Source organism: Saccopteryx leptura, chromosome X (genome assembly GCF_036850995.1).
Source record: "Saccopteryx leptura isolate mSacLep1 chromosome X, mSacLep1_pri_phased_curated, whole genome shotgun sequence".
In the NCBI taxonomy this organism is placed as follows: Eukaryota; Metazoa; Chordata; class Mammalia; order Chiroptera; family Emballonuridae; genus Saccopteryx; species Saccopteryx leptura.
The window spans coordinates 20,992,506-21,017,090 of record NC_089516.1 but is presented as its reverse complement, the minus strand read 5'-3'; the positions used below and the strand labels follow the sequence as shown (position 1 = coordinate 21,017,090).

General features: G+C 35.0%; 1 protein-coding gene across 1 annotated transcript in view; it reads right to left on the bottom strand.

Annotated features, from left to right (window-relative positions):
• Window positions 1-24,585, bottom strand: part of IL1RAPL1 (interleukin 1 receptor accessory protein like 1) — a 1,376,054-nt gene that overhangs the window by 1,156,184 nt on the left and 195,285 nt on the right. Inside the window, exon 2 of the mRNA XM_066356450.1 lies at window positions 14,450-14,555. Coding sequence (XP_066212547.1) covers window positions 14,450-14,531 — 82 coding nt within the window. The 5' untranslated portion in view covers window positions 14,532-14,555. The remainder of the gene's footprint in view (window positions 1-14,449; window positions 14,556-24,585) is intronic.

Sequence of the window (24,585 nt, the reverse complement as noted above, 5' to 3'; positions counted from 1 at the left end):
CCTTCCATGCAGGATTCCTTTCTCTCATCTAGTCCTCCTTCATGAATGACCTACATATGCACACATGTGGCAAAAATTCAAAAGATAAGGAGAAGGAAGAAACTGTGCAATCCCCATTACACTGAAGTAACAGAAAAGCTATCCTTTCGAGCAAAAGAAGAAATGCAACCTTAAGGAACTACTCCCCAGGGTAGCGACACTGTCTGGTTTCAGCTGTGCAATTCCAGCAGAGAATATACACAGTAACCAGGAATGGTAAGGTCATCCTGACAACTGAAGATAAAATTTAATTCTCCCTTTCCAGAGATATGTAAACTCCCATGAAAGTATTCATTTCACGGAAATTACACTTATTCGTTTGTTCATGTAACCATTTATCACAGAATGCTGTGTGCAAAGACTGGAGTGAGGGCTTATAAAGGTTATGAAGTTAAACTCTATCGAGATCATTCCTCAAGAAACTCCCAATACTGGAGAAGAGTTATGACACACACATGAATCGCCACAGGAAAATACAGTGTTATTATGAGATTTCGTCATTGTGCTTAAATCTAGAAATCAAGCACAAATATGTATTGAGAACTAATTATGCAAGATCTCTTTTAAGCATGGCAATTCTAAAATACATATACATAAACATATATAAGATATTTTTACACTCAATGAGCTTATACTATATAGTTGCATAAATAAAATACAGATGTTAAAAAATGCTGCAATCACATATCCTAATTAATTTGAATCCTCAGCATCTGGCAAATAGTAGTTCCTTGATCAATGTTTGTTTTGTGAATTAATAGTTAACAGAGTGTACATTGGTATGTATGCATGTATGTATGTGGGTGTGTGTATGGATGCATGGCATTATTACACTTTATTTCAAAGGAAGCCTGACAGTTTTGAAAATGTCTCTTTCTATGTTTGTTTGAGTTTCTCAGAAATTAGCAAAGAAAGTCTTATTGATGCAATACTTTATTATAAGCACACATAACTCAATAAACTTGAAAGACCTCTGAGGAGGAAATATTGACTTTAGAAAAATGCTCTGTGTGAGAAATCTACTATAAGAGAGGGATTTAGCTCTGAAACTGAGACTTTTATGTCAGATGTACAGTGTGCCAGTCTGAACCCAAACCACAAAAAAAACATCATATTGAAAGCCTAAACATGTATTTGTCTAGAAAGAAAATAGACTAGAAATGCCACTTTATTTTTCAACAGAATTTTAAATTTAATAAAAGCAACTGGAATCACTTCCCACCTTTCCCTCTTTCCACTGTACAATCAGCTACCAGTTTGTATTAATTCCATATTGCACTAGCAATCAAACCTATCCCTTTCTTTCTATTGCTAATGTCATTGCCTCAATTCATGACTTCCTTGCCCGGACTATTGGTCTCATTTCCCACCCTCTAATCTTAGGGCTGTCTCCAATCTATCTGGGTAGGCTTCTCCTGCTATATACACCTGCTTAATTTTTTTTCAGTGGTTCTCGATTTCCTACAAGATAAGTCACATTTCTTGTTGCATCATACAAGCCTTTTGTGATATGGCTCTCATCTATTTTTTCCACCTTTTCTCCTGACACTCTCCTTCCTCATATCCTCCACACTGTGCCTAAATGTGCATGTATTCCAGCCATATTCAACTCATTTGTCTAAAAGTTTCTCTAGTATACGTCTGAGATAGACAGAATGCCCCCCAAAGTTTCTCTGTCTTAATTCTTAGAATATGTAGGTTACTTTACATAGCAAAATGACTTTGTAGATCTGATTAAAGGATCTTGAGATGAGGAGATTATTCTAGATCAACCTTGTGGACCTTATATAATTATAAAGATCCTTAAAAGAGAAACAGTCAGAATAAGGGAAGATATGAAAGTGAAAGTAGAGGTCAGAGAGACAGTTGGAAAATGCTATGCCTCTGGATTTGGGCTCAGAAAGAAGCCACAGCCAAGGAATGCAGACGGCTTCTAGAAGCTGGAAAAGGCAAGGAAACAGGTTATCTCCTAAAGCCTCCTGAAAGAATGCAGCCCTGCTGACACTTTGATTTTAGGACTTCTGTCCTCGAAAACTATTAAGACAAATTTGTGTTGTTTTAAGCCACTAATTTTGTGGCACATTTTACAGCAGTGATAGGAAACTAATACGCTATACTGTGTGTCTCATATCTCTCTCTCTCTCTCTTTTTTTTTTTTTTTTTGGCAAAATCTTTAATGGCAGATAGTTCATCTTTTTAATCCCCAGGAGAAATCATTTCAATTGGTCATTTGCAGTATCCTTCGTTTTAAAGTATTTGCTAAATATAAAAGAGCACTTAGAACTGACTAGTGAATCTGACTGGATGATGCCTATAACACCACCAGTCTCAAAGTTATGACAGCTACATGGGTTTTATAACGTGGAGAGGAATGCAGCTCCAAAAATAGACACTCCATGTGTTTCCAAAACAATAATTACCAAAGCTGTGGTAAAACTGTATTAACAACTTTCAGAATATAATTCATGAATATGGAAAACAAAAAAGAAAGTGATCAAACCTAAAAATGAAATATCATCTCACTTTGTTTCTTTTACTAAAACTTTTTATAGTTTTGCTTTTACATAAGGAATCTAAAAGTCACATCTCTACAACCTTTAACCTACAACTATTTAACCTTTTTTATATTCAGTTATAGCAGATGTCAAGCAATATTATCAAGCACTTATTACAGCAGGAATTCGATAAGTGTTTCTTAATACTTGTATATAAAACCTATTAATTTGTCCTTTGGGAATATGAAGGAGATTTTATGTGATATAAAGTCAAAAGTATGAAAAAAAACCCTAAGGGAAACTCACGAACAAACACAGCTATACACATTATACATATGTAAGTACACATAACTAGAAACAATTGGAAATTCAGTTCAGAGTTTGGAAAGACTATTATTATGTTATTGTGTGTGTATATATGTGTGTGTGTGTGCATTATATGCCATTTATTTGAAAATATTTTATAATAGCTAAGACTCTTTAGAAATTATTCTTCTGTAAAAAACAAAAATATTGCTGACCAAGAATTTCTCTTCAACTCAGAACTCATTCTTTTGATATGTAAATAACAGCAATTGCTTTTCAAGGTAACCTTGCTAGGTGATCAGGGCTTTACATTAGCTCCACTATCCTCAGGACCCCTTGCCTCCTATTACAGCCCAGTCCTTTGGACCAGTAGGAAAATCTAAGTGGTTCAGCACAGATAGATCCTCACTCATTCTTCATTTCTGTAATTCCAACAGCAACTCTTACTTATAGTAGTGAACAACTGAAAAATCTTTAATAATTTTATTCTCCTATTGAGACCTGAATCATTATAGTGAACACTTTAATGGGAGCAGAATATTAAAAGAGTATGAATGTACTTGTCTACATAATTTAAACTTAGCTGGTACAGGGTTATAAACTCATTATATCATGAAAAACTTTTTTGTTTCTTTAAAAAATGTCAGTAAAATTTTCTATTATAAAAAATATAAAAAACAGAAACTTACATATTTTTGTAAATCTAGAACAATAAGTCAAAGACAATAAATATTTGGAACATGTTAGGATCAATTAAAATAATTATTGAATTATTCATTCATTTTCTTCCCATGTTTATTCTATCTCTGCTTTTTCTATTTGTTAGTACATTTTCACCAACTTAAAAAAGCCACAAGATGGCATTGGAGAGTCCAATTACTTTATAGAACATATTTCTAGGAAAAACTGGAAAAATCCTCTTTTAAAGTTGAAGTTGCTCTTTTTTCTGATATGCAAATATATCGAAGAGAAAAACATTAATTCCTCTGAGTATGAAGAACTTTTTTTATCACTGATAAAAAAATAATTTTCCTTTATCATTCACAACAAGTTTATGTTACATGGGGAATATGTTTTTAGAGATTAAAGTAAAATGCCAATAACAGAACTTTACTGAAATCAAGTTAGCTATAATTAGTTGGGAAATATTTTAGTGCAATTAGTAAAATATAAATGAGAATTGAATAGTGTTTAGGATAACCACAAAGGCTTACTGATACTTTTTAAAGAAATGTTTATATATATATCACTCAGAGATTTAAGAACTTTGCAAAGTTATCCATTGTCATCTCCTTAAGCAGCATTTCCCATGCAAGGCAATACTCTACATGTCTTAAGAGACTACCACTCTATCAAAGGAAATTTCCTGTAAATAAGTAAAAATGGGCTAAATCACAGTTTAGTATTTTGAACTGCCAAACCTAATTTCACTCAGACATGTCACCACCTGCAAGGCAAAGTACCTTATTTTTACTTTAGCTTGGAACTATATATATCATGTGTTTTTCAATAAGATTAAAAATCATAATTAAAAAATAAAATCAAACCTCTGTGTTAAACTGATAACATTTTCTGATCTTTGGTGTTAGGACAAACTGTGTACCATAATGTTAAATGTAGTCAGTGATGGGCCTGGAGTGCTCTGGCTACAAATGTCCGCCATCTCAATTTGTTTAATCAATTTGCAAATACGTAAAATGTGTTTTAGAAAAATGTGTCACTTTGTGTATGGAGTATGCATTGCAGATGCTCAATAAATTCTTGTGAAATGAACAAAACTATGAACTTCTATTTTTACTGATAATGCTGTAATTCAAAACTTTTGCTTTATGAAAAAAGGAAACTGAAGTCCTATAAGGTTCAGGGACTTGCCCCAGTCAACAAGGCTAACCGGGTACTGGATTGAATCCCAACTTCCTTAATTTCCAATTCTATGGGTTTCATAATACTCATCAGAATAACCTAAACAACTTCTGGAAAAATGATTCAAATGGTGTGTTTTTAGTAATCACCACTGTCGACAAAACTTGATGTGTCAATATTAGCTGTATGTAGAAATGTTCTTCCAATTTATGAAAGTCAACAAGATTATCCATGGCAAATTTTAATACACTGTAAGCCACCTTTCCCATCTATTTGAATGAATGAAACAAAATTTGAATAAGTATACCCATTTCTTTTAGGAGATCAGTTTATAGCAAACATATTTCAAAACTAGGTAAGTAAAAGAATTTTTAATTGGTGAATGCTTTACCTTTTCTGTAGTACAATTTTTCTCATTAGCATGGATGATCCAGAGATTTACAGTTGTTTTACATAAATTAAAAAATAATAATGAAAGTAATAATCTCTAAGAGTTAGGCAAACTTTAAAAAATAAACAGTCCTTATACTGATTTTGTATAGTATATATTTTTTTAAAAATCTGACTGCTTCTTTCAGATCTTTAGATGAGATCAACCTGTATTATTTAAGTGGAGCTTAAATCCAATGACAAGTGACCTTATAAGAAAAGGGCAGAAGGATATTAGAGATACAGAGGAGAAGGCCAGATACAAGCCAAGGAATACCTGAAGTAAACAGAAGCAGAAAGAGGCAAGGAAGGATTCTCCCATAGAGTCTTCAAGGAATACGGGCTTACTAACACCCTGACATTAGACTTTTGGCCTCCAGAACTGCGAGAGGACCGATTTCTATTGTTTTAAGTCACCCTGTCTGTAGTGGTTTGTTATGGAAGCCACAGGAAACTAATACAACTTCAGACCAATGAATCCATAGCTCAATATTTCCAGTGATTGCCACAGCTCATTCATTTCAAACTGAACTTACTCCACCTCCTCTGCCTGAACAAACCGCCCACCCTCCTCTCTCTGTAACTGGCAACATCATCACTATAACTTCTCTTCAAATTATTTCACAATCCACCCCCAAACATTCATTTCATACCAGTGTTCTTTTTCAGAAACATATTTTCAGGCCCTCTGAGTCATTTTCTGGAATATAGCTAATATGATTTTAATGGAGTTCCTGACTGCTCACTCTGAAATTCACTGCAGTCTTCCCTACAGGCAGTGTTAAAAACAGATCTGACCATGCCACTCTCATGCATGACCCTTTATAGCTTGACGGTGTGTCTTTTCTCTTTTGTAAAGATGGCTTTACTGGTGGACAGATACAAACATTTTTGAAGCACTATCTCATATATACCAAGGAATTTCATCTTTATAGTGCATAGATGACACCACAATGAATAGATCTGCCAAATGAGAGGCCCAACATCACAGACCAAATTTTCTACTAAAGACATTTGCAAAATGATTAAATATGTCAGCCAAACTTTCTGTCCTTCAAGATAAAACTGAAGGTCTGACCTGTGATGGCGCAGTGGATAAAGCGTCGACCAGGAACACTGTGGTAACTGGTTTGAAACCTTGGTATCCCTGGTCAAGGCACATATGGGAGTTGTTGATGCTTCCTGCTCCTCCCCCCCTTCTCTCTGTCTGTATTTCCTTCTTCCTCTCTTTCTCCTCTCTAAAGTAAATAAATAAAATCTTCAAGAAAAAACATTAAAAAAAAAAGATAAAACTGAAAATTTCTTGCAAGGCATATGAAACTTTTCACACTCTATGCCCAATCTACATTTTGAGCTTTGTCTTAGTCACAAAGACCTACTTACTTTTCTCCTTAAATAAGTAGTCTCTTCAAGTTTCTGTTCTTTAGCGACCCCTAATATAGTTGATGGCATCATAACCCTTCTATTACAGAATTATTTTCTCTACTTTTTTTTTTCAAACATTACCCCATCCAATCATCAAGCTCAAGGAATTCTAAATTATAATTGGTCTCTCTTCTGTCTCCTGTTCTCACTGCTGCTACTTTGTGTCAAGAAATAATTTTTATCATATATTTTTGGTTGAAAAAAGCAAAGGCTCCTTTAGGACACCACAAGGAAAAGGGTATATTTTTGAAAATGTACTTGTACAGTATAGATAGATATTAAGTTATCAAAACCTAAAACAGGCCCTGGCCGGTTGGCTCAGTGGTAGAGCAGAGCGACGCCCCAGAAAGGCAGAGCATCGCCCCCTGGTGGGCATGCCAGGTGGATCCTGGTCGGGCGCATGCGGGAGTCTGTCTGACTGCCTCCCGGTTTCCAGCTTCAGAAAAAAAAATACAAAAAGCAAAACAAGACCCTAAAACATCACGAGTTTGTTTCTTCTCTTTTCCTTCCTTCCTCTTAGCCCTGTTTTCTCTTCCCTTTTACTGTTTTTCTCCTCAACTCACTCTCTATTTTAATCATGTAACACAGATCACATGGTTCCTTCAGCAAAGTGTTTCCACTACCTTGATCTTCTCTCTCCCGTTCCCACCTAGCTCCTCTCTAATCTCTAGTCCAAATTCAGTTTTCTTGTGTGACTAAGCTAGTTATTTTTTGTTGTAGGAAGAAATATACACTCACCTCCCCAAAGACGTCCACATCCTAATTGCAGGAGCATGTGAGTATGTTACATTACATGGCAAAGGGGACTCAGCTGATTTAATTAATTAATTTTTTTTTTTTGTATTTTTCTGAAGCTGGAAACGGGGAGAGACAGACAGATTCCCGCATGCGCCCGACCAGGATCCACCCGGCACGCCCACCAGGGGCGATGCTCTGCCCACCAGGGGGCGATGCTCTGCCCCTCCGAGGGGTCGCTCTCCCTGACCAGAGCCACTCTAGAGCCTGGGGCAGAGGCCAAGGAGCCATCCCCAGCGCCCGGGCCATCTTTGCTCCAATGGAGCCTTGGCTGCGGGAGGGGAAGAGAGAGACAGAGAGGAAGGAGGGGAGGGGTGGAGAAGCAAATGGGCACTTCTCCTATGTGCCCTGGCCGGGAATCGAACCCGGGTCCCCCGCACACCAGGCCGACGCTCTACCGCTGAGCCAACCGGCCAGGGCCGCTGATTTAATTAATTTAAGGATCTTGAGATAGGGAGATTTTCCTGGATATCTACGCAAGTCCAATATAATCACAAGGGTCCTTATAAAGGAAAGAGGGGGCTGGAAAATTACATCCAGAGAAGGAGATGTGACAACAGAAGCAAAGTTTGAGCGATAACTGACCTTCGGGCAAGGAATTCAGTCAGTTACTAAACAATGAAAAAGGTACTGAAACAGGTTTTTCGGTAGAGTCTGCACAAAAACAAAAGCAAAACAAAACAACAACAAACAATCCAAGCTCACTAACCTATTTCAGACTTCTGACCTCCAGATAAAACTTTATGTTTCTCCAAGACAATAAATTTTTGGTATTTTATTAAAGCAACAATAGGTTATTAATACAACCATGTTTCTAATTTCCAAGTCACCTTAAGGATCACCCTCAAGCTAATACTAGACTGACCATGGGTCAGGGGTTCACCCTCTGGTTCAGCAGTGATCACCTCTGTGCTGTCTCTAGAATGAACACCAATTCCTTAACATGACTGAAAAGTTAAATCAATGACTGACTCCTCATTGTGCCCTCTAGCTCCTCAATTCTCCCTTTAAATATACTGAAGACTATATACCTTTATTACCTCCATGATACAGTGTCTCACTGCTATATTTATTAACTTCAAATGTTTCCCTTCCTACTGAAATCCTATTCAACTTGCAAGATTCATCCATAATGACATTTTTTTTCTCCATGTAAATTCAAATAAACAAGGCTTTAATTTCAGTCTGTACAATCAACACTAATCTACAACAACTCTATGTAAAAATGTACTAACAGCTAAAATGGAACAAGTCAGTTTATGGTGAAATTCACAGGTGTATTAAATAATTGCTAAAAATATTAGATAATTTTCTTTCATTTGCAGACTGGCCCACAGACTAATCCACGAAGTTTGATTAGTCTGCGGGCCGCACAAAATTGGTGGGCGGGCCGCATGCGGCCCACGGGCTGCGAGTTTGAGACCCCTGGAATAGAGGAAATCTTTTTTACAAGAAAAGTTGGGAAGTGTGCTTTATTTTCATTTCAAAAGTAAAGGAACAAAGCCTCATAAGTTTGGTTTTGTAAGCTATCCCAAAGCACAAGAAAGAGAAAAGCTTCATACTTTATGACATATTTGACAAACTAGGAATAAACACCTGGTAACATAATAAAAGGCAGATGCTGGGGGACTAGGTTGTCTCTTAATCATATGGAATTAAGCTCATTGACTTCCAGGAATGCCCAAGAGAGTGGATGCATATAAATCACATTGGCATGAGATGGTAAACACCCCAGGAGACTTTCTCTCTCCTATTCAGGTAAATCTCACTTCCTTTACACATTAGCATGATTTCTTTTAGTTAAAGTAGTGAAGATTCACATTCTGAGCTACACTTACCATCTTTTTTACTTAAAAAATTAAAACTTTTTTAATAACAGATTCTAATGGTTTCAAGTTCTCACATATTATTTTATGCCTAATACTATGTGTAGCTACTAAGTGTCTTAAAAAAACTTCTACAATAAGAGGTACTCTTTGATTTATGTAATATAGCCACTTATTTTTCTCAATATGTTCTAATAATTGTGAACACTTTTTTCTATACTGAGGTCATTTGCTTATTTAATAATTTGCTTATGTAATCATGAATGACATCCTTTTTCATGGTGGTCTGTACAGAACAATATAATCAAAATCAAAACATCTGCATAATGACAGTACTTCCTTCTTTAAACCAGGAGTAAATGTAATGAAATTTCAATATAGTATTATTTAAAGAATAATTTTCCTTTCCAACAGATTTTGAAATGCATTTCAAGCTCATGAAAGTACTCATGATTTGCAAAGGTTTGCTGTATATCAACCCTTAGCCTTAGAAACTGCTTATGCCTAGTTGATAGCTTTTGCTTCAGTAGTCTAATATTATATACTATACTAATTTTTATTTATAAAAAAGAAAGTTTTCTCTAAATATCTATTTTATTTCACTTTTCATTTTCAAATCCTGTGTTGGTTTCATAGCATCTTCATTGATATAACCCAGCCTGAACGAACACTGAAGTCAGTTATTCATCCATTCATGTAATCATTACTTCAGTAAGGCATTTCATTGAACCTAGACTTTGAAACACACATCATGTTTGCAGTGTAAAGGTTACAAGCATATATAAATCAGGGTCCTGTCATTCACCATCTTATATTCTAGTGATGGATATGAGAACAAAGAGAAACAGATAGGTCCTTCTAGATGCAGTTCTAGTTAGTGTCCCACACTCTTAGGCTAAATCACAACTCACACTTTAGTTCCCTGAAAATACTATACTCAGACTTTGTCCATTATTAGGCCTTCAACAGTTTATGTTATTTCTCTGCTTCTGAATATTATCCAAAATTCTCTTGTTTACACACAAAAAAATATTTAAGAATAGTCATTATTAACAGAGACCATACTATTCACTTAAAAAGACCTTGTAAAGATTGCATTCCATGGACTTTAACGTTTTAAGCAAAGTAATGACAATATTTCATAGTTTAAAAAGTTCTATGGAGACAAAATGGAAATATTCAAGATAGATTCTTTTATTTGTATGTAAATACACTAACATAGAAGAAGAATGAAAGAGAGGAAAAGAGAAGAGGAGAGGCACAGAGGAGGAAAAGAAGAGAAAAGAAGAAGAAAGGAGAAAAGGAGAGACAGAGGGAGGGATTGAGGGAGGGAAAGAGGGAACAGAAATGGTAGGATGGAAGGAGGGAGGGAGGAAAAGAGGGAAAGAGAATGGGAAGTAAGAATAGAGGGATGCAAGAAGAGAAGTAAAGAAGGAAGGAAGACAGACACAAAAGAACAAACAAGAACATTAAGCTGAACTTTCTAAACTGGTTAAGATACAGAGTCCCCAGACAAGCATTTGCTTTACTTGTGGTTTTTGTACAGAATTCTACAAATGATAGTAACTCAAATGTTTACTTACTAAATTGTTACAATGTTTCACACACTTGAGGAGAATAGGTAATATTGATAGTCTTTGCCTTTTTCTTCAAGCACTACTTATAAAAACTAAAAACAAGCTATAAAATTGGTCCAAGAGAAAATCTGTTTTGTAACAAGGCTGAATATCTGCTCCCATAGATTAAAGATCTTGATTCTAAATGTATGCAAACTTTTAAAATAATACCTGAGAGACCAGATTCATAGATTCAATCCTTAACTATTATTTACATACTTGAAGTGATATTTAAAACAAAACATTATAAAGTTAAATTTGTAATATTTCAGTCAAGGATGTTATGATTAGCTAACCACCTTATTAAACTTAATTTGTTCCTTAAATTAATAGCAATAGGGGTATAAGTCAGTGTGATAAAAATAATATATTTACAGATTATGTATGAAGAGCTCCTATTGCTTTTAAATTAGTTCTGTTAATGAGAAACAAATACCTACTTCTAAATTTTTATGGAATGACCATATGTGTTTATCTAAAGTGAGCACTATACACAATTAACATGCCATAAAAATTTAATGTTACTGTGTGCATTATAATAATATTTAATGTGTTCTTGGTTATTAAACTGTCTACTTCTAGTTTTCTAGTGGTCACAGAGAATTAAAAATAATATTCTAGCAAAATACACATGAAAGGTATTAGGCTGGGAATAACAGCATTGAGTTTGAATCAGGTTTAGGGAAGTTTCAACACAATTTATACAATTGAAAATAAAAAGAGTAACGATAAGAAGAACAAGAATAAGTAGCCCTCTTGGTTAATATGTGATATTGAACATGAAAAATTGATCTTTATTCCCTGGCCTTGATGCCTCTGGTTTTATAGGTTGGGCTGGGCATGAAGATTGAGCTATTAATCTCTTAAAGAAAAGATGCCAAGTGCACTCCTGCTTCTACTTGATCTATGGAGATCAGTAATGACACTCGCCAGTAAGATACAGAGCTGCTTCTCTAAACAAAGGAGCCATGGTAACAGTCATCAGTTAAAACGAGTGCAAGCTATGATAGTATATGGGTAAAGTAATATGATTTATTCCCAAATTACACACTTAATATTAAAAAATCAAACACACTTACATCCAGCTAAGTCTTATCACAGATACTAGGAAAAGCTCTCTTAAGTCATATTATCTAGAACAGCAAACAAATCAAGTATGTCGCTAAATCTCAGTACCTGCCTTGTCATTTTTACATGTTGATGTAGAAAACACATAAGGTTGGGAAGTTATTTAGTAGCTATTTGCAAGCTGTATTAGTAAATAGAAGAAAAGAAGGTCTCAGAACTTCTGTCAAACTTAGGGCAGCATTTTATTGCTACCTCTTAAAATAATTTTATCATTAAAATAAAAAAATAAATTTTAGACCAGTCATTGAGTTTTCTCTGGAGCAAGAGAGGGGAATTTTTCAACTGCCCCACATTTCTAACTCTGTTCCCATGCTTCTCATACATAAAACTTAAGTCTCAATTTAATACAAATTTTTCCCCCAAATTTGAGTTTATATACAATGGACCTGTCACCAACACTAGCTGATGATGGAAAAAAGTCATATTTGCATTTTTGATAAATAAATCATTGATCTGACATACACAAAAGGAATGAAAAAATAATTTTATGTAATCAAGTATAATAACCAGATAAATAAAGTTTTTAAGATCCAGTCAATATTTCCATTTTGGATAGTTCATGTTATAATATTTATACAGATAAGTGTTTGTCTTCCATGTGACCATTATCTCAAAAATTCATGGTAGGTACTTTTAATGTAAATTACTATTCAGGAAAATATCACTGTTGTAGAAATTATCAGCTTTCACTATGATTTACTCTTCCTTCTATCCTCTCATGAATATGATCAACTCTCCAAAGAGCAAAGAAATCAAGATATTTGCTATTTGTCAGTAATCCATTTAAATTACAAAAAAAAATTAAAAAAATAAAAAGCACTATATCAAAGTGTGCCCTAGGGTTTCCTATCATTCAAAAAGAGTCACCAAGAATAACAGATAAAATAATCTGTAAACATAGTAACACATTTCACATTGCTTATAACCATAACCATGATAGATACAATAGCTATACAACAACCAGAAAGTTCTAGAGACAACAGCCTCAGTAAAATTCCTTTTACTGTCAACCCCCTTGTACATGCACAGGGTATTCTCCAATCCCTCCACAGACTTTCTACCAATGTGGAGCTCATGAGAGCCAACTTGCTTTCTATTTCCCTTGTATATAGTCATCTTTATTATACAGGGGATCCTTGGGTTACGACAGTCTTAACATATGACATTTTGAGTTTACGATGTTCACTTCCATAAAAACTTTAAAAAATTGAGATGTGAATGCTTCGGCTCATGCTGTTAATGTCATACATTTTTTACACTCACTTTTTGTCATTTTTTTCTGTTACTACAGTAGAGTGTACAGTTAAATATATTTATGTCCTTTTCCTTTTTCTATGGCTTAGTTTTTATGTTCTAGATTATGATTTTACAACTGTGTTTGGATAGGTAAGTGACTTAGGCTAGGGTGTGTTTTGACTTATACTAAAATTCGGGTTACATCACCGTCATAGGAACGGAACTGTGTCGTAACCCGAGGACCCCCTGTATAGTCAATATCACTGTTGACTTTACAATGAAGATACTCAACCTAAGAGTTCGAAACCTCTCAAGCTAAGGGACTGAGAATGGTTGCTGCAGCACCATCCCAGCTCTCTCATTCCCTCTCCTTTCTGAATTCCAGATACTTTTGTTCATGCAGTTCTTGATATACCAACATTGTCTTCTTGCATATTATCTCCTCTTTTGCCCCACTGTCTTTCTTGGATGTATAAATAACACATTCTAGTTCTAGCAACTAAACACTATACATTTCTTCTTTTACTATATCCGAAAGCTACAGCTTCAAAAAGTCTGTAACCCCACATAAAATATAACAATTCTTTCTATTACCAGATACTTACAAGACAAGATACTTCACATTGATAACAGTATTAATTCAATTGCCTTGTGCATTTTGCTAACTTCAAGTATCAACAGTCAACTAAAAACCAAGATGTCTGACAACATGGGAAGTTTTCTGGAAGTTTCAACATTGCTCCATTGAGCAGCTATTTTCCTATTACCATTCTATTTTACCTCTTTATTTCCTACTAACATATTTAGGATGTTTCCCCATGATACTCTTTAATATCTACGGTACTTTCTTTACACACTCGCAAAATCATTCAGCAAATCAACTGAAATGCAACCCTAGAAAGAGTCTCATAAGCACAGATGACACTGAAATAGTAACAGTAAAAGTTAACATGAAAAAAAAAATCACAATATTTCCATGCAAATTAATATGGCATTCTTTATAAATAAAAATGTTGAAAACCTTGTAATAAAATGAAATCAAACTGCCAGCATTTGGTTTTGAATCCATTCCCATTCATAATAATTAATGAAACTAGCGACTTCTTTTTACAACTTATTTCCACCTTTCTAATTCCTTATGAGGATGCGCTGGTCATTTGTAGAGATATCTACAATTTTCCACAGTGTGGATTCCTGTTAATTCTCAATCCCTCCACAAAAGACGCATGTGTAAATATAACACCATCACTCCAAGCCATAAAATGAGAGAAAAGAAAGAAAGATCGCTTACCAGAACCTCTTTTGGTCACGACCTTCAAACTCTGAGTAAAAGTAGCGTATAAGAGAATCAAGTGCGGAATTGGAGCTTTCATCTTTCAGCTCTTAAAGGCTGTTCCCTAAAGCAAAGATAAAAAAAGAAAAATGGACATTTTTAAAACCCATATCAGTATTATAAAAATTTTTGTTAGACTTCTGAGTAGGCGTGATTGAGACAATGAATTCCACAAAAGGGAAGAATAGCAACAGATCTGTGTATTCTATCTTCCCATATGCTGCGGTTCCCAAGTTAAATCAAAACCAGTAATGACAGAACCATGTCTGTACAGGCTCCTCAAAATGGCTGTAAAATCTTATAGTCACTTACGGTTTAAAATTTATCTGTATTTATAGGATCTAATTATATTTATGTAAGTGTAAACAATCCCTTCAAAAAGACTTTCACTATTTTTAACATATATTATTGAATATTGACATTTTTAATGTACCATGATGCAACAGACTATAATTTTATTCAGTATCACTCTTTCCAATTCAGAAGAAATCATAAATTCTATGCTTCTAAAGAATTAATTATAATTTTACAATTATCTTTTAAAAAATTCTAAAGGATACTTCAAGAGAATTTAAGACTGTGTCTTTATTCAAAGAAAATACACTGTCTATGAAAGCTACAGGAAGATACATCATTTCTTCCCATAAGAAGGCTCTTAGAAGGATACTAGAAGGGACACTAGCCTAGTGTTTTAATTTCAAAAGAGGAGAATGTTTCATTTGAAATTAACTGAAATGAGCATTGCCTTCCTCAGGAAATCATCCTTCTTCATTTGTTATAAGACTGAGAAAGAGCTGAAAGATTGAATTTCAAAAAGTAGCAAGTCAGGACATAGTTCAAACACATTGTCAGTGTCTGACAGTACAAGTTTCTTTGCAAGACAGTTGAGGGCTGATCATATTCAGCTTTCCATCACTGTAACTTTATTCAAGATGAGGAAGCTAAAATGGTGATTTGACAGTCTTATTTTTTTTTCTCTCTTAGAGCTTCAGATACATCTGAATATTTTAAAATGATTAAGTCATCCACATTAATAAGAGTCTTTTAAAACACATTTTAATTTACAAAACAGTATCAAAATCCATTCACTTGCAATAAAGTGTTACCATCATCATCATCATGGTAGTCAGAAAGTTAGTGAATTTTTAAAATAAGAATTGAAAATAAACTATCTTAATTCCCACTCCTTTAAATGATGATAACCTGTTTCAATTCTCTAACCAAGGACATTGAGTTCACATAAAGACATAACTGAAAACTAGTCTGAAAAGTTGACTCATCAGCCACATCTGACAAACTGCCACATTAAAGTGCCAGCCTGAGTCATGCATTGCTAAAACCCGGATTCCATTTCCCAGCCACCACACTACATGAAGCTGCAGGGAACCTTCAAGTTGATATCTTTAGCCTTCAGGTTAGCAGTGAGAATCAGTTCCTTTCTTAGTGTGAGTTTAATCAGCACTGCCCAAGAAATCCAGGATCCAACTGTACACTGCAAGGCCTTCCAGCTGAACTATCTTATCATGTGACTCTTACTCAAAATACTATTTCCTTCCTCATTTCATTTCTATAAAGCATACAGGCTAGCTTGTGATTCTGTTTCTTAAAATTAAATTGGCTTGGAAAGCCTCAATTTTTTAACATTAAGATCCTTAATTGAATCTCTTGAAACTTTGTGTATCAGGGAAAAAAAAAATTACATAGGGTTTCACAGATCAATGTACAATAATCTTTACAAACCTCTTTGAGGTAACCAATTGCATTTTATATTGAAAGAAAGATTAACTGTGTCTATTCATAGACATCCAAGCTTTGCTATATTTGTTGTATAATTAAAATACCCAGAAATCACAATACAAACTATATATAAACATTTACTGAGGTTCTCATATGTTTTCTTATGTCACATAGTAGTTAATACTATCAGTGACCTAATTTCAAGGAACTTGCATCTCTGGGTGAATGTACCTGAAATGATTTCTCTTTTTCCTATTAAGAATACCCTTCACCAACTGGCTTTATATAAGCCATTACCCACCACTAAATCTTATGCATAATGAGCATATTACAGTGGTTATAAGCAATTAGTGTGTCTGGATTTTTAACCCAGTTTTGCCACCTATTAGCTGTGTAATTTGGGGCAAATAACCTCTTGGTGACTAGCTCCTTCATTTGCAAAAGAGCTATTATCACAGTACATATATAATAGTGCCTAGAACAGCACTGGTACCAAGAACAAATTAAATAAATGAAAGCTGGCATTAATGTTTTTATTGCAGGAGTTGTTGCCATTATTATTAATAATAATAGGTATTATTATTACTAATTAGTTACACTATTATAGACTCAACTCATATCCTCTCACCTGTAAATCTCTGTGCATATATCAGCTTTCTTTATATCCTACCACACACTGCTAGCTTATCGGTTAAATTATAAGTCTTTCTTTCTACCAGACTTGAAATCCTTCCAGGATAAATGTGTTTCATTCATCTTTTTATATCCAATGCTCAATAAATGTTAGCTGAAAAAAAATAAATGAATTAAAGATTGAATGTAACTGCTATTCAATGCACTTGAATTTTAGCATTCAAACTCATCATTTGATAAATACTTATGAAAAATATACTAGGTACAAGATACTGTGCTATGGCGCAGTGGGGACAAAGAGACAATGTACTACAGTCTAATATAGAAGGGCTCACGGACCAATAAAGGACACAAATGCTTACCTACTTAATTAGGCTGACCTACTGTCATATGGTGAGTATAATGTGCTGAGGGAATAGAGGGAGATATCATTAATTCTGCTCCAGGTTGGGTCTGGTGAAGTCATAGGAAAAGGCCTGAAGAAGCACTTCAGATAGGTCATAAAGGAGAGATTTTCTAAGGGAAAGAAAATTCTGGATCTAGGACAAAGGATGAGTGAAATTGTCACTCTGGTAAAAGGAATAATGTCTACTGCTAAACATGTCCATATCTGAACTTCTGGATCCTGTGAACATTACCATATGTGGCAAAAGGACTTTGCAGATGTGGTTTAAGTTAGGGATTTTGAGATGGGAGATTATGATTTGCATGAGCCCAATGTAATCACAAGCATCCTTTATAAAAGGGCTGCCTCAGAGTCAGGTCCAGAGAGGGAAATGTATGAAAGCAAAGGTCAGACACTGAAGTGATAGCACTTTGAACGCGAAGGGACAGGACATGAGCCAAGGAATGGTTGTAGCCTCTAGAAGCTGGAAAGGCAAGGAAGCAGATTCTGCCCTACAGCCGTCAGACTGACGACAAGCAGGCCAATGCTTTGATTTTAGCTAAGTGAATCCAATGCATTTGGGGTGTCTGACCACCATAACTTTAAAAATAAGATGTGGGGTTGTTTTAAGTAACTCGGTCCGTGGTGATCTGTTATAGCAGCAATAGGAAACTAGTACAGTGAGAAAGTGAAATGGCAAATTTTAGGAATGCAGCGTACAATGACCATAAGTTGGGGGCTGTAGTAACTGAAGTGATAAAAGTCAGTATAGTATTGTTAATAGTAAGATGTGCTAGGTAGGAAGTTGGGACTTTTCCTTAACAATGTTTCTTAGTCATATTCTAACTTCATCATCCAATAATATTTCATGGATCTTCACTTGCTTTACCTTTTTCTAATAATGAAAACAATATGCATCTTGAATACATTTTCTGAGAATACACATAACTCACCTGAGACTCTGATCTGCCCTATTTCACACATGCCAAAGATAATTTGCAGTTCAGACAAACAACCAGTAGACACTTATAGGTGAATAATATGAACTGTTTTAGAAAGCAAAGTTTGAAGGTGGAAGAAACTAGTTAGCAGCCAGTGGTACAAGTATATGACAAACAGGGCCAGTCTTAGTGCAGTAGTAGTGAATACTACTACAGAGTAGATTTGGGATGCATTTGAGCAATTAGGTCTATCAGGATACTATTTACCAATATATAGAAATAGAGAAAACATTTGGGCAATGATGTTGGAGAAATATACAAAATTCTATTTGGGGCATGTAAATTTTAAATTGCCTGTGGTATCTCCTGTTAGAATTGTTGTGTAGTTCATTGAAATTAGTAGCCAGGAGCCTAGGACAGACATGGAAGATAGCAACATTGTGATTGTAACTAAAATTAAAGACATAGATAAGTAAGGAAGAAAGCATAGAGAACAAAGAGAACAAGGTTTACAGTTTCTATTCTGGAGCCTAGTGAATAGAGCCAAAAAGGAGAAAAAGTGAGAAAATTAGGCATTAAAGGGATTTTGAATCAGGAAGGAATTGGGTCAACAAGGGAAGCAAGGTTTCTGAGGACACAAGCAACAAAGTTTATGTATTATAAGGGATAAAAAAGATAACTGCTTTAGATTTAAGATATTGTTGGTGATATTGGCCAGTCTTTAAATTAGACAATTAGGGGCATAATCAGAAAATTTAAGGAGGAAAATAAGCTTTATTTGCTTGTCTGAATGGTAGGTATGTTTAGAAGTAAAGTAGAGGGAATTTGTATTCATTTGTTTTATTCATCATCATAAAGGAGAGAATTGGTTTTAGAATGAGAATGAACTGAATTAAGAAGAGTCTTACTGCATGTTAGGTCAGGCAAGCTACTTCATCCCTATAAGTCCCAGTTTTCTCATCCATAAAGCTTGGAAATAGTATATACCATATTTATTTCATTTTAGTTCATTTCATATATGACCTGTTTTCCCTAGCATATTGATATAGTAAATACCTACTTCAAAGTTTTACAACCTTTAAATACAGTAAGTGTCATTGTGGTGTCTACCACAGTATTTAGCAACATTTAACTCTAAAAACAAAATAAATGCTAGTTCTTTTTTTTCTATGTCTCCTTTCTCTCCATTCCTGGCTGATGTTTAATAATTATTTCTGGTCAAAAATTGATCTATAATATTTTATTTAATCCTTAAAGTTTTTACATTATTGAACTCAAGAACATACCAATCATCTTATTCACTCTAATAAAAAATAATTAAAGTATCCATTTGTGCATGAAGCACAGTATTTTACCAAATGCACAATTTACATAAAGCAATGCATGTTAAAGTTATGGAATAGATTCCTTATGAAGACTATAAACAGAGGCTCTTACACACTCTGCAACTAAAATTTACCAAGAAAGCATGTTTTAATTAATGTCTAAAATTACTCCCAGGGAAATTTGTTTTTCTATTATGAATCTACAACAATTATTTTAAGAAAAATCAACTGCTTACAAACTATGAAGATATCTTCACATTTATTTTAAAATACTTTTTGAGTACCTACCATATTTCAGATCATGTTCTAAGTATATATTATGGATACAAAATCATTATAAAATAGTCACTGTGGCCAAGGATCACAGGGAAAAAAGACATGAAAATCAATGATAATAGCAATGGGATAGGTGATATAAGAGAATAATTCCCAAGTCTATGGGAAGTATTCAGTGCTACCTGAAGAGGCCATGAAAACTTTCTCAGAGAGTAAAATCTGGGCTTACTTTGTTGAAAAGAGTTTAAAAAGTGATGAGCAGCAGATTACAAGTAGAGAAGAACAAAATGAGTGCATGGTGCATTTGAAAAACCACTAAGTGAAAATCAAACTATATATTTGACAATCTATTCAGTACAGATCATCAAAAATAAGTTCTAAGTCACTAGGACAATATTTTACATATTGGCCCAGACACAGTCATAGTTTTTTTTGTTTGTTTGTTTTTTAACACAATACTTACTAGAAGATCATTCATTCCTATATAGCCTAACTGGCAAGACAACATAAAAGTTCCAGATCATTATAACTACATCCACTGATTACAATAAAGTTAGTCATTGACTGCTTTGAATTTTTTGTGTGTGACAGAGACAGAGAGAGACAGAGAGGGACAGATAGGGACAGAGAGAGATGAGAAGCATCAATTTTTCATTGTGGCACCTTAGTTTCTCATTGATTGCTGTCTCATATGTGCCTTGACCAGGGGGCTACAGCAGACTGAGTGACCCCCTACACAAACCAGCGACCTCGGGCTCAAGCTGGTGAGTCTTGCTCAAACCAAATAAGCCCGCGCTCCAGCTGGTGACCTCGGGGTTTTGAACCTGGGTCCTCTGCGTCCTAGTCCGACACTCTATCCACTGTGCCACCACCTGGTCAGGCTGCTTTGAGATTTTTTAAAAGTATTTATTTAAAGTTAAGAAAAATATTGATCAATGTCACCGCATTAAATTTAATTTCAAAATAAAATATAAAAAAAGAAGAAGAAATTACAATAAGTTACCTTTGGTGAGATTTTGTTGTCTAGTGAGTGCTTAGTGTCATGGTGTTTTAATCAGGAAGCATATGAAAAACAATATAAAGACAACTTTAAGGCAGTTAAATAAGAGACCAATGGAATTGCAAGGATATATAGAAAAAGTCTATTTCCATAACATCATCATCAACAAGAACTAAATATATTTTGAGACCCTAGGCTTTTCTCTCAGTTTTGGAAAGGCAGAGGAACTACCTACCCATCTGAGAGGAATAGTGGCTGAGACACAGCTTCCTAGAAAAAGGCTGCATTATCAAGGTCATTTGAAATGTATGCAGTTATCTTGCAAAGTCTAGAGTTGCTTAGTTTAACCACCTATAGCTTAGAAAATCCCTGGCACTAGCTGATGTTTGTGTACAAAGACAGACCTTTAGAGATATACAATGAAAGTGGGTAAGGGTATATGCTCAGGACTAGAATTGCCTGTGTTTAAAACCCAGCTCAACTTCTTGCCAGCTGTGCAAACTTACATAATGTAAGATTAGCAGTAACATTGGTGCTTAGTGGGGTATGTATTACACTTTATTGTTAGAAACCACTGAACATTTCCATTGATAACTATAGCCTTAACTGAATTAACTACATGTAATAATTCCACATTTAAATTACTGAGAATTACTGGGGAATAAAAATATTGCATATGCTTCCAAGAAATTGTATAAGACTCAATATAACTCATACTTACTTGGTGACAGGAGAAAGTCCAGTAAATGCATGAACCTGACTAACTATAATGGAAAGTGCACTGTGCACCAGAATATAGAGCATAAACAAAACACTACACTGTTTCCACCTGACATTTTTCTAATTTGCCTTTCTTGCGCCTTTCACATTCATCATGCCTTCCACTATAATTCAGTTGCAAAAGCTCATACCAGAGAAATTTTGGGGGGTTCTAAAGTCAGCAGATTGGATGAGGCAAGTGACAAAGCCAAAGAGGAAAAGCAAATATATTCCTCCCTCACTCTTGTGGGCTGCAAACATGATTCTAGCTGAGTGGATTTGCCCTCCCTTGTGAGTTCTTCCTGCCAATACACTTAATGGAGAGATGGATAAACCTGCTCCTTATCACAATTCTGTATGTTTAAAACAACATATTGAAGAAATTTACTGCATCTCTCAACAAAAGGTGACTATATGCCTTAGCATTCCCATATTTGATGTTTGTTATATGGGGCAAAAAGTCTTTTAAAATTTTACTTTTCCAGTTAAATTTAATATACTCACAGCCATAAATACCTCTGAGGAAAGCACAATAGTGAGAGAAAAATTAAGGAAGTCAGTGTTCCTCAAGCCTGGCCTCAACGGGGGATCACTTGGGGAACTTTTATGTATGTATGTATGTATGTATGTATGTATGTATGTATGTATATATGTATGTATTAATATGTATTTATTTATTTATTTTGTATTTTTCTGAAGTGAGAAGTGGGGAGGCAGAGAGACAGACTCCCGCATGTGCCTGACCGGGATTCACCTGGCATGCCCACTAGGGGTTGATGCTCTGCCCATCTGGGGCATTGCTCCTTTGCAATCAGAGCCATTCTAGCATCTGAGGTAGAGGCTATGGAGCCATCGTCTGCGCCCAGGCCATCTTTGCTCCAATGAAGCCTTGGCTGCAGGAAGGGAAGAGAGAGATAGAGAAGAAGGAGAGAGGGTGGGGTGGAGAAGCAGATGGGTGCTTCTCCTGGCCCTGGCCAGGAATCCAACCTGGGACTTCTACACACTGGGCTGATGCTCTACCACTGAGCCAACTGGCTAGGGCCACTTGGGAAGCTTTTAAAGAGGCCGATGACCCAAAAGATAAAAAACTGCTAGTGTATGGACCACACTATGAAAAGCAAAGATCTAAACAATAATATTTTTCAAGTTACCCAGGACAGAATTTCTTAAACCTAGTGCTATTAACATTTTGGGCCATATAATTTTTCACTGTGGAGGGTTGTCCTTGTATTGTGGAATGATTATTGGTATCCATGGCACCTCTACCCACTAGATGCCAGTAAAACATTCTCCAAGACATTGCCAAGTGATCTGTGGCATGGCTGGTATGTCTATATCACAAGTTTAATCACTAGTTAGAATAATTAGCCTTATAAAACAGAAGAATCACTTCTGAGGCCGTAAAACACAGTAACATTGATTATCTTTTCGAATGGTGCTTAGTATTCATCCTTGGGTACTCAGTGAGAACATGAAAACTGCTAGAAAAGGAAATACAAGCATTTCCCTGTCCTATGAATCAACAGGTCAAAAGAATTCACTTATAAAGTAACCAAAAAACAATGTAAAGATATGTACTTGTTTTTAAATAACTGTTAAAATTAAGACAGTGAATGTATTTGTGTGAGACAGAAAAATGTCTTCCAAAGATATCCATAGCTGAATCTCCAGGATCGTTGAATATGTTACCTAACACAGGAAAAGAGACTTTGCAGATGTGGTTCATTTAAGGATTATGACATGAGGAGATTATCCTGGATTACAAGGTGGTTCCAATGTAATCAAAAGGGCCCTTATAACAGTGCAAAAAGAGTATTACAGTTTGGGAGAAGGCCCTGTGATAACAGAAGCAGAGATATGAGTGTTGAAGCCATGAGCCAAGGCATAACAGCAACACTAGCAACGGGAAGAGTAAAAGGATGTATTTTTTCCCTGGAGCCCCTAGAAAAACCAGCCCATAATATACTCTGATTTTAGCCCCATAAAATTCATCTCATACTTCTAACTTCCACAACGGAAAGAGAATAAATTCATGCTGTTCTGAGCTACAAACTTTGTGATAAGTTTGTATAGCAGCAATATGAAACCTAGACAGTATTGTAGAAGCCAGAAACTTAAAAGGAGTAGTCTAGTTTATCACTAGCATTTGTAGATAATTGCAGTAATTATTTATACATTCATATCTGATTTTGCATATTCTGTTTTTAATGTTTATTAATAACAGCTATTAACCTTTGTTGAGCCCTTATTTAGTGACAGACATGTATCTAAGCACTTTATATAGGTACTAATAATAAACCATTTTGTTAATCTTTACACATTTTCAGTCAAATAGATGCTACTGTTTTCTATAGAAATTACCTTTCCCAAGGTCACACAGCTAACATTAGTTTCCATTGTCTTCTATTGAAAATATCTGATATAGTCAATAGCAAATAAAATAGAGTTAGTTCTGAGAACTCTTATGCAAATATATCAGCAAATAAAATCACATATGATCCATATCCAATAATCTACCTTCGGACAGTGCTGTTATTGCTTTGGACAACATGTGTTAGAGAGTCCATGCATGAACTGAAATTACTTCCATGTGATATTTATGTGATTTTCAAATAGGTATTTGCTACAATTACTCAACCCAAAGATTTTCACTATCTGAGTCTCCTGCTTCTTTTACACAGATCTTGCACTATCTCCCTAGAGAGAATATAAATTGGGTTATGCCTGTCTGATCTAGTTGCTTCTTAATTTCCCAGCACTTAGCATATAGCTTTCCTTGCTTGGGGTTCCTATAAGAATTGGATTCTATGAATGAATATTCTTCCTATGATATCTAGAAACACTACAAAAAACTCTTGCCACTTCTCCCAGTTCATAAGATCAGATAAAAACCATCATTTGGTATCATCTACATTCCACAATCTATTTAGCAGTTCTGTCTATGATCTTTGTTTCTGAAGTTTCAATGGGTGTACAAATTAGTTTAATAACATATGCCATGCACTACCCTAATATTGGGAACATAACAGGAAACAAGA